Source organism: Rhinoraja longicauda, chromosome 3 (assembly GCF_053455715.1).
Source record: "Rhinoraja longicauda isolate Sanriku21f chromosome 3, sRhiLon1.1, whole genome shotgun sequence".
NCBI lineage: Eukaryota > Metazoa > Chordata > Chondrichthyes > Rajiformes > Arhynchobatidae > Rhinoraja > Rhinoraja longicauda.
This window is the reverse complement of record NC_135955.1, coordinates 39,712,011-39,721,707: the sequence shown is the minus strand read 5'-3', so window position 1 is coordinate 39,721,707 and position 9,697 is coordinate 39,712,011. Positions and strand designations below refer to the sequence as shown.

The window sequence follows — 9,697 nt, the reverse complement described above, 5'->3', positions numbered from 1 at the left end:
ATAAGTGAGGAAATTGATTTCGCTGAAAATGGCAACTGAAACCTAGCATTTAGACTGTACTAGCTATATCATGCACCCAATGAATACTTAACCATGATGCAATTATTATATTTGGCTCACTGATTTCAACAAGATAGTAGTAAATATAAACAGATGCAAGTCCCTTGCGTCATTGATAAAGAATACTTGAGCATTTTAAATTTGGGGATGTAGTCACAATTACAGTTAAATGCTGAACACAAATATAATTTGATTTTTCTTCATTAAAAGCTCTTACAAAGCCATAGAATTTAGGCTGTAGTCTCTTGCATCTTGTCTGTTGTAAAACAACTCTCCATCTGTTATTAGAGCTGCTATATAAATGCTAAGTGTTGCTGTATAATTTATGCAATGATTGTTACTTTATGTAAGTGAAAGGCAGCAATCACATATTGATATCATGATTTTAAGGAAAAGCCTCAAATTAGATATGTTTTTCTCTTATTTGTTTTTTCATATACAGTACTGAGAGAACAGGATGTTCTTCACACACGGATTAACACACTGGGACCAGTCCTGCAAGTGTTAAACTGTAATAACATTCATTGGGTGTCTGCTGGCACACTTCGAGGTGCGACAGAGAGTAAGCAAGGGCAGAGCTGTTGATAACATTTTCCCTGTATTATTGTTAAAAATGTCTAGAGCCATATTTTGAGCAGTCCACAATAATTTGCATTACTAACCCCTAATGGTAGATCGCATTACTTCAATCATCTCACCTATAACTACATGGTCTGCACTCATACAGGCACTGTGCATTAGTCTTGTTTGAAATCACCTACGTCCATCACAATAAATGTGCTTAGTCATGTACCCGACCAAGAAATTTCCCTTTCTCCCCCAACGAGTATCAGTTGAACATATGGGAAGCATATCAGTAAGCAGATCTGCATCATGAATCATGTTGATGACTTGAGACGGTAACATACCAATCTTCCTAGATCTGTGCAGATGCAGGATACTTGAGGCAGTACCATGTCTATCTGCTGTTAGAAAAAGTGAGATATAGCCAGGTGCCCAAAAGCATGTAACCATACCGACACATGGCAAATTGATATGCAAAATCAAAACGCCTTAAGCATTCTGTCCTGGTTGGAATATAGAGTAAAGGTTTAGCCTGCCTTCTCTCCACATACTTTGATTTCTGCAACATTAAAAACACTTTAAATATTAAATTTCCCTTTATTAACATATTAAATTCCCTTTTGAAATCTATCTATCTATCTAATATATATATATATATATTAATCAGAAGTTGATTTCACCTCAGGTGCCCACCTAAAACCAGAAAAAGAGTGACAAGAGTTTATGGATCAATTTGAAGATTAGAGTAGAAGCACAACACGAGAATGTAAAGTCTTGCCAATTACTCTATTTTACAGATTATTTATTTAATCTTAAATTTGTTTACTGCCTTGCCCCAGGCGGTGTAAAACCTTGTGGTCTTGACACAATGAGTTCATAAACCCCGCCCTTTGTCGCTCCCTTGTGCCCCACTTGAATGCACACCCATTTCCCCACAATATCCCCACCCTCCCCCTTCCACAAACAACCCACCCCCTGGCCTCAATTCTTCTCTCCTTATCTCACAGCATGATATATTTTTCACTTCTATCCTTTGTCCATCCACATGACTTTATGCTCTTTTTCACATTACAAGAGAAACTCCATTTGATTCTCTCATCACTCTTCCCAACCTCCTCCGCTACCTTGACTACCTTGTTACACTTATGAATGTTTATAAATGTTTGACCACAGCTGAAATATTGCATTCAGTCTTGGACAGTACGCTTTTGAAAATACCCCTTTAGGTATCAAGGAGCATGCAAGGGACAAACAGCAATGTCCAGCCTACTGACAATACAAAACATGTCAACTGACACATCAATATGCCACAAAGTCAGAGCTGCTTTGGCATTCGCACAGTTCGCCCCGAGCGGGTTGTCACTGGCTTGTCCATAGGCTGGACACTGCTGTTTGTCCCTTGCATGCTCCTTACCATAATACCTGCACGCTTTCGCTTGCTGAAAGCGTTTTCCTTGGCTTTGCTTTGGCTTTCCCCCACTGCTCTGTTTGCGTGGCTAGCGGTCTGCGAGTCGCTAATGCCAAGCACTATTTTGTCACAGAGCAAGCTGTCTGACATGCATTGGCAGAAGTTGCAGCACTTTGCTAGTGTTCGCAGGCTAGCAAAAAACGATTCAAAGCTCTCTCCTGCTTCTTGTTGCCTCTTGTTGAAGAGATACCACTTTCTTTTCACCTATGGTGTAATTCTCAAACACCTGAATGATCTCGGCCATGTCCCGGCCCTGCTCGTCGCTGGCGAACGTGAAACTGTTATAAATCTCTAGTCCTGACGGGCCACTTGCATGGCGGAACAATGCTATCTGGTAGGCTGCAGTCTGCCTCTCCTAGCTGTGCAACCACACTATAGTCAGTCCACATCTGCCGCCACATTTTCCAACCCCCAATGACTCCGCGATTGACGGTTAACGGGGTCGGTGGCCATACACCGCTCACAGGAGGCAGACTGGCAGCATGCAGTGGGCTGTGACCGGTTGCTAGCTGCACCTGCTGCTGGCCGCTCGTCCCCTCTCCACTTGCACTCGTCGCAGGATGCTGTTGCACGGCCAACTGCCCCTCGTGGTTATTCCTCTCTGCGTTATAACTTTGTGGTTATTTCTCTCTGCGGTTGGAATTGCTTTTACTCGCCTCTAATACTTTTCCACAGCTGTCCCTCGGCGCTTGACACCCTCGCTAATTGTCAGCTGTCGACTGTCCTAGCCAGGACCCACAGGTTATGGGGAAAAACGATCTTTCAAAATCCCACCACTGCCACCATGTTTGGAGATACAATTTCAAGAAGGACTCCCCCGCAGGTGCATGCGTGGACTTTATTAAGACGTCCCCAACATTAGCATACATTACATTAGCATATATCACAACAGGCAGGGTGCACAAAATGATTCACATAAGAGTAACTTTAGTTATATGGATGGAGAGACAGGAGAGGCTGCAAGAAGATCTGACAGATATTTCCAATCATGAAATACAATCATATTAACAATCATAAAAACTGTTCCCATTGCCAGAGGAGTCGGGGGGGGGGGGGGGGGGGGGGGCAGGATGATAACAATCAACCAAAGAACAACAAGTGATATGTGGAAAAGTGTTTTTAAACCACAGCGAGTTAGGCTGTGTGGATTGTATTAATAAGGGGAGTGGTTTAACACTCAAAATTGAGCTGGTAGTGGTAGGAGAGTATGACTGCCCCTACATACAATTTGTATCTATTCAATAGAATAAATAAATGGCTGATTTCTATTCTGTAACGGACCTTCCATATTCGGAGGCGAAAGTTGGCGTCTTGAACCTGATTGACAAAGCTAAAAGACCAACAAGAATAAAACGCAATAACTTGGATTTTGGCGTCAGCGGTCATTGCTAACAAAGAAAGCAGCTTAATTTTATTTTAAAGCAAGTGCTTTAATTTTGCCACTCACATCTGCCTTCCCATCCGGGGGGGGGGTCAACAAAAGCCTCACGTACCTTGACTCAGGCTGCGACCCCAGCAATGCGAAGCTCACTCATACTATCCGATCAATGCCTCAACACCACGCAGCTCCCAGAGACGAGTACCTGTTTAGTAAAACTTTCTAACCGTAAGCCTATTATTGAACTCGCTGCTCCACCATTCTCCTAGAACGCCAACATGTTTCAGATGATGTCCACCAGAGCGCTGAGCGCCAGGCTTCCACCTCGCTGCCCAAGCTCCCATCATAGCGCCAGGCTCCCAACTCGCTGCCCAGGCTCCCATCATAGCGCCAGGCTCCCATCATAGCGCCAGGCTCCCACCTCGCTGCCCAGGGTCCCATCATAGCGCCAGGCTCCCACCTCGCTGCCCAGGGTCCCATCAGAGCGCCGCGCTGCTACCTCGCAGCCCAGGGTCCCATCATAGCGCCGCGCTCCCACCTCGCTGCTCAGGGTCCCATCAGAGCGCCGCGCTGCTACCTCGCTGCCCAGCACTGAGAGCTGAGCACTGGGTTCCCACCTCGCTGCCCAGGCCGACCGGCACCAGGGAGCAGAGCGCTGCGCCCTCACGTCGCTGCCCAGGTCACCCGGCACCAGAGCGCTGCGCCCCAACCTCGTCGCCCAGCACCGGCAGAGCGCTGCGCTCCAACCTCGCTGCCCAGCACCAGAGCGCTGCGCCCCAACCTTGCTGCCCAGGCCGCCCGCCACTGAGAGAACTGAGGCTGCGCGCTCCCCATTTCATGGGCCGACGGGTGACGTCGTCGCGCATCAGCCAATGAGCTTGGACGGAGCGTGCGCGAGTGTCGCGCACGATGACGCGGGGGCACGCGCGCAATCGGCCGGGCTCGAGCGGTGGCGCCCGCTTTTGCGTCCTCGTTGAGAGGACGACGTCACTCACAGTCTACGCGGCTCGCGCGCTCAGAGTGTGAGGGGGAAAAAAAATCGTGCCGACCGACCGAGCGAGTGGGAGCGCAGGCTGAGCAACAGGAGCGGCGGCGGCTCCTCCTCCCCCCCACCCCAACCATCCACCCCAGCAGCGCCACAGCCACTTCCAGCTTCATGACCGTTTGGCACGGTAGTTGTCGTTGTCGGAGCCCGGTGTTGAGACGCTGCGTGAGAGCCCGCGGGGCCGCTGTAATCGTGTGTGTAGGATGTCCCGACATGAAGGTGAGCGAGACTGAGGCGAGAGGCCCTGCGGAACAGGCCCTCTGTTGCTCTCGGCCTCTCTCCGTGGGAAAGATCGGGGAGCCGCCATAACGGCTAGGCCTGGCTTCTGAGGCGGAGACGGAATCCGGGATTGGGCGAGGCGGAGAGGCCGCTCCTCAGTTGTTGTGTTGCCGGGCCGAGTGTTGATGTTGTTTTTGGCCTAGTAATGATCTCACTGATCCCGGGTGTCGTTTAACGTCCGCCCCCACCAGCCTCGTCTGATTCTCCCTCCCTCCCGGCTCCGTATGATTGCACTGTCATCAAGGTGGCCGGCCCTTAGCTGCGGCCTGAGGCAGGCTGCGGGCCTACCCTTGGAGCCTAGTGTTACCTTTCGTCTCGGGGACTGGCTGAACTGACAGCTCGTCACCGGGAAGGGAAGGGAAGCAAATTGCCTGTTCAGTGCCTCTGATCTGTAGGCCTCGGAAAACCTGCTTCGATTAGAACTGGATCCCTATTAATACAAGGCCTGAAAGTAATTATTATTATAAAGTGAAGTACTCCCGCCCGGTGGGGATGACGGATCATCATCTGAGAGGAGGCTGACATGGCGGCAGTTTATTAAACTTTCTGTCAAGTGTTACAGGAGTCCAAACAAATTTGGATTTGTTGTCGGTTAGATAACATTAGGATGACACTTGCTCATTCCTTTTTGGGAATCTGATTTGAAGAATGTGTCTTAAATTTTGTTCTTTCTACATGTTCTGTTCACTTTTCCAACCCGTGCACATTAATTTACTATAATTGTAACCAACATTTCCAATCTGATTTGCACGTTAAAGGTTCTATAATACTGACAACTTTTCCGACTTGTGTGGTATTGAAAAATATTGACAGGAGTTTTAGTTCATCGGAATTATTGAAGTTTTGAGTTTAAAAAATTTGTAGTAAAACTTTTAAACTATATATTTATAAACATTTACAAGGTTATCTATGTTTTGTGTTTATTGGAGGCAGAAATGAATATGTTGATTTTACTCTCACCCCTCCCGTTGCCCAGATTTTATCAGTATTATTATCCTTAGTTTGGGAAATCAGCTCCGACAAGATAAAAGTGTTGATTTATCATTTTAACTTGAGCAGCATTTAAATTTCTTTCTTTAAGGAAATGGCCAAAAAGAAACTTAGTAGCCATTTTAACAAAAATTTTACCATATTCAGGAAAAAAGTAAAAGAATCCATGTATAATTTTATATATTTGTTACAATAATAAAGCTAATGAAGAAATATGACACGTTTAAAATTATGAAAGGATAGGACAGAGAGAGAAGCCTGTAAATGATAAATCATGACAATTAAAAACAAGGTTTATAACAAATGAAAGAATTGAGAAGATGAGAATTTATTTCATTGTCATCTATCTGCATGCAACACCACAAGTTACAGGTTGATGAAGGAAAACAAGGGATGGGACAGATAAATATGATCACACTCTTTTCCAAATATATAAAAGTATTGAAACAGATGCATTTATGACATTTTGAGAAAAATTAAAACATTTAATCACTCAAGGTTGCCCATTTATTTATTGCTATCTAGTATTGCTGCTAATATGCATACAGATACATGGCCTGCCATTGCATTACAACTAAAAAAGTATAAAAATAGATTAATATTGAAGACAAGAGCCACCAACGATCATCTTCAGTATTAATCTAGGTCAGTCATTGCTATTTGTATGTATATTAGGATTTTTGCATGAAATCTGATTTGAAAATAAGTTATAATTTACACTCCTTTTCACAACTGTATAAATGATAGTCTCGTTGTGATTGTAATCATTATTAAACGTTTAAGACACTTTTTGGATATTTGTTTGAGCTGTGTGCTGATAATTATGCCAGTAAATGTTGTTAATACACTGCCAGTGACATTTGTTCTCTTCAAAACCAAATTTTAAAAGAGTTCTTTAATAGTTTATAGACGTGCATATCATTTCAAACTAATCATAAGTTATTAGCGCTTTTATCAGTAGATTGTAATTTGATTAAAATCACTTATGTGATTTGTATTTTAACACCTTTTGAATTCTTGTTTATAACTTAATTTGTAGACACTACAGCATTTGAGGAGTAATTTGATTGGCAAAAGGTGGACCATTTCTGTAAGGTGGTTTGAGTTGTGTAGGTCTGAATATTCAATACGGTTTAATGAAATGTATAATGAAGTGCAACCTGCAAACTTTTCTAAAGCTTTTAAAGACTCTGAGGGAGGGATACAGTTATTAACAATAAATGAGTATGGAAGTTTGGAGGGTCATGTTGCAGTTGTGTAAGACGTTGGTGAGACCGCATTTAGAGTATTGTGTTCAGTTCAGCGCACCATGTTATAGGAAAGATATTGTCAAGCTTGAAAGGGTTCAGAGAAGATTTCAGGATGTTGTCAGGACTAGAGGGTCTATAGGGAGAGGTTGAGTAGGCTGGGTCCCTATTCCTTGGAGCGTGGTAGATGAGGGGTGATCTTATAGAGGTGTATAAAATCATGAGAGGAATAAATCAAGTAGATGCACAGAATCTCTTGCCCATAGTGGGGGAATCAAGGACCAGAAGACATAGGTTCAAGGTGAAGGGGAAAAGATTTAATAGGAATCTGAGGGGTAACTTTTTTATAGAAAGGGTGGTGGGTGTATGGAACTAGATAGAGCTCTTAAGGATAGCGGAGTCGGGGTATGGGGAGAAGGCAGGAACGGGGTACTGATTGAGAATGATCAGCCATGATCACATTGAATGGCGGTGCTGGCTCGAAGGGCCGAATAGCCCCCTCCTGCACCTATTGTCTATTGAACAAGCTGCCAGAGGAGGTAGTTGAGGCTGGGACTATCCCAGAGTTTAAGAAACAGTTAGACAGGTACACGGATAGGACAAGTTTGGAAGGATATGGACCAAACGCAGGCAGGTGAGACTAGTGTAGCTGGGACATGGTGGCCTGTGTGGGCAAGCTGGGCCGAAGGGCCTGTTTCCACACTCTATGACTCTAATAAATGATCAACGTCAAACAAGATAGTTAAATGGATAAATCTCTAGAATATTCTAGTATTTCTGATTGGCATCCTACGTATTCTACTCCAAACTTGAGTTAATCCAAACTATGCTGAGTTGGCTTAAAACACAGTGTTCCATGCACTCTTTGCTCTGTGTATTGACCTATTTTGGCAGGTAGCAGTAACTTGATTTAAAAAAAATCTTATTGCAGTAGTATAATTCCTCCTCGGTCATACTACTTCCTAATTATGCAGTCTCCTGCAATTCTACTATCTTCTGGAATCTTTGTGCTCTTCAAATTTCAGTCTCTTGCTCATTTAATTGATGTGCAGTTGGAACGATGCTTTCATGTAGTTCTGAGCTCTGGAAGTTTCTTTGAAATTTCTTGACTTCTTTTGTCAATTTAGATGCTTTCTAATCCTTATCTCTGACCTAATATCCTCTTTTGGTTCAACATTTGATTTTTTGTCTGTTGATGAGGCAGCATGTTAATTACTAATAGGGTCCATATCTCCATTCTGGGTCTGGAGTATTATAAATGTTCTATATACAAGGAAGAAATTAGACCAGTTATGAAATCATGTCACCTGGCTCAGCTAACAACGTTGTTAATAGTGAACCAAACTTTTAAATTGGGATCATTAGACCCTGGGAAGTATTTCATTAAGGGATTTCTGGAAATCCATTTTACCATTCAATTTATGTATACATTAATGTAAATAAGTTTCCATAGTATTTTAAGCGTCCACATTCTGGTTAGGGATGTGAAATTACAGCATTAGCTTCTGATTGAATACTTGATACGGTCTTTTGGATATTAGAATAAAAGATTGTAGGAATGCCTTCATGTTTGCAGGAGTTATAGGTGTCATACTTGCAGTATCTCAGCTGTATTGTGATCATGTCATAAGGAATATTAGTAGAATTAGGCCATTCGACCCATCAAGTCTACTCTGCCATTCAATCATGGTTGATCTGTCTCTCCCTCCTAACCCCTTTCTCCTGCCTTCTCCCCATAACCTCTGACATCTGAACTAATCAAGATGGTTGTAAGTGATTGATATAGGCACACCCTTTCACTTGCACCCTTTCTACTGTGTCTTGCTTCATGACATTATCCAAAACTATTCGGATTCTGCATGCAGAGCTGTGTATCATCGCACATCTCAATAGACAATAGGTGCAGGAGTAGGCCATTCGGCCCTTCGAGCCAGCACCACCGTTCAATGTGATCATGGCTGATCATTCTCAATCAGTACCCCGTCCCTGCCTTCTCCCCATATCCCCTGACTCCGCTATCCTTAAGAGCTCTATCTAGCTCTCTCTTGAATGCATTCAGAGAACTGGCCTCCACTGCCTTCTGAGGCAGAGAATTCCACAGATTTACAACTCTCTGACTGAAAAAGTTTTTCCTCATCTCCGTTCTAAATGGCCTACCCCTTATTCTTAAACTGTGGCCACTTGTTCTGGACTCCCCCAACATTGCGGACATGTTTTCTGCCTCTAACGTGTCCAACCCCTTAATAATCTTATATGTTTCGATAAGATCCCCTCTCATCCTTCTAAATTCCAGTGTATACAAGCCTAGTCGCTCCAGTCTTTCAACATATGACAGTCCCGCCATTCCGGGAATTAACCTAGTAAACCTACGCTGTACGCCCTCAATAGCAAGAATATCCTTCCTCAAATTTGGAGACCAAAACTGCATACAGTACTCCAGATGCGGTCTCACCAGGGCCCTGTACAACTGCAGAAGAACCTCTTTGCTCCTATACTCAACTCCTCTTGTTATGAAGGCCAACATTCCATTGACTTTCTTCACTGCCTGCTGTACCTGCATGCTTCCTTTCAGTGACTAATGCACTAGGACACCCAGATCTCGTTGTACGCCCCCCTTCCTAACTTGACACCATTCAGATAATAATCTGCCTTCCTAATCTTACCAC

General features: G+C 43.9%; 1 protein-coding gene across 1 annotated transcript in view; it reads left to right on the top strand.

Moving 5' to 3' along the window:
* Positions 1–4,408: 4,408 nt before the first annotated feature.
* kcmf1 (potassium channel modulatory factor 1) overlaps positions 4,409–9,697 on the top strand; it is a 99,448-nt gene continuing 94,159 nt past the window's right edge. Inside the window, exon 1 of the mRNA XM_078396926.1 lies at positions 4,409–4,734. Within this exon, the coding sequence (XP_078253052.1) occupies positions 4,719–4,734 (16 nt within the window). The 5' untranslated portion in view covers positions 4,409–4,718. The remainder of the gene's footprint in view (positions 4,735–9,697) is intronic.